Source organism: Camelina sativa, chromosome 2, assembly GCF_000633955.1.
Source record: "Camelina sativa cultivar DH55 chromosome 2, Cs, whole genome shotgun sequence".
Classification (NCBI taxonomy): Eukaryota; Viridiplantae; Streptophyta; class Magnoliopsida; order Brassicales; family Brassicaceae; genus Camelina; species Camelina sativa.
The window spans coordinates 13314816-13316135 of NC_025686.1; the positions used below are offsets into that span (position 1 = coordinate 13314816).

General features: G+C 37.4%; 1 protein-coding gene across 1 annotated transcript in view; it reads right to left on the bottom strand.

Annotated features, from left to right (window-relative positions):
* Positions 7–1320, bottom strand: part of LOC104723842 (bromodomain and WD repeat-containing protein 1-like) — a 12979-nt gene continuing 11665 nt past the window's right edge. Inside the window, exons 24-25 of the mRNA XM_010442263.2 lie at positions 413–471; positions 7–343 (exon numbers count right to left, since the gene is read on the bottom strand). Coding sequence (XP_010440565.1) covers positions 148–343; positions 413–471 — 255 coding nt within the window. The 3' untranslated portion in view covers positions 7–147. The remainder of the gene's footprint in view (positions 344–412; positions 472–1320) is intronic.

Below are 1320 nucleotides of genomic sequence, written 5' to 3' on the forward strand. Positions count from 1 at the left end.
AAAAAAAAAAAAAAAAAAAAAAACCTAAAATTCATTCCTGCCGTTAAAACCAGAGTTTTAAAAAAAAATTGCAGAAATTCTAACTAAATATTTGGAAACATGAAAAGAATATCTACATAGGCCGCCACTACTATTAGGATGATAATGCTACAAAGAAGGTAGCGTGCGGTCGAACCAGTTAGAGAGATGTGATATTTTGGCTGCTACGCTTTTATTTCGACCAAAGAAAGTTTCTGCATTCGATAACATAACTGATACGTCATGTCTTAATGCTTCCACACTCCGGTAATAGTTGTTCTCAAGCCTTGATCTGATTACTTCAAGAGACAAAGGAACTGGGAACCTGCAGAAACAAAACAATGTCAGCTTCGGCTCCACCAAGGCCTCATCCAGTGTAGTAGAAAGTAGTTACCTGTTGGTGTAGCTGGAGTTTCCCACGGTCTGGCTCAGTTTTTGGAGGCCATAAGAATCCTGAAACGAATTAGTCGAGATTATTTATGTCATATTGTGATAAGCAACTAAGCAACTAAAACCCGAGTATAAAGAGTGTGATTTATGAACCAACTAAGCTAATATAAACATGGGCCTAAGCTCTTTGGGTGAAGTATGAATTTGGTGGCTAGGATCACATACCCGGGTTCTTTTGTCTGAAGNAGTGCAATCTCTGTCCTTCCTCACAGACTGATCCCTCTTTATTTAGAGACTTGGCTGTTCGGGATTGTACTTAGTGTTCATCTTGTTTGGTTCTTACCTTTTGATAATATCTCTGTGGTTGGTATACCGGAAGTCTCATATTGCACACACAGTGTTCGCTAAAATGCCTAGCTGAGAGACTCGAACTGTAAAAGTTGCATATATATATATATATATATATATACCCGGTTTGTTTCTTCAAGATCTTGATTTTTTTTTCAGATAGCGATTCATGAATATAATTACGGGTTTAATCGCATCCATTTCGTTAGTAGTTTTAATCATTTAACAGTTTTGGTTTTTGTCTCTCACCATCGTTATTTGAGTTTTAATATGTTTTTTTTTTTTTTTTTAATTTCTAGCTGCTGAGAAAACAAAGTGAAGTGATTAGAGTATGTTGCGGAACATGATGATGCCGTGGAACAGAAGCAATCACAATGCAGTTGGATTGTTGATAAGGCATTTCGCAACGAAACCTAAACCCAAGATGAAACCAATCGAGCTGAACACACCACCTGAGCAAACCCAGACGATCACCCGAGTGATCTTTGATATTTTGAAGGATCATGGACCTCTCACCATTGCTGAAACTTGGGATCGTGTCAAGGTACTCTTTTTTTTTTTTTT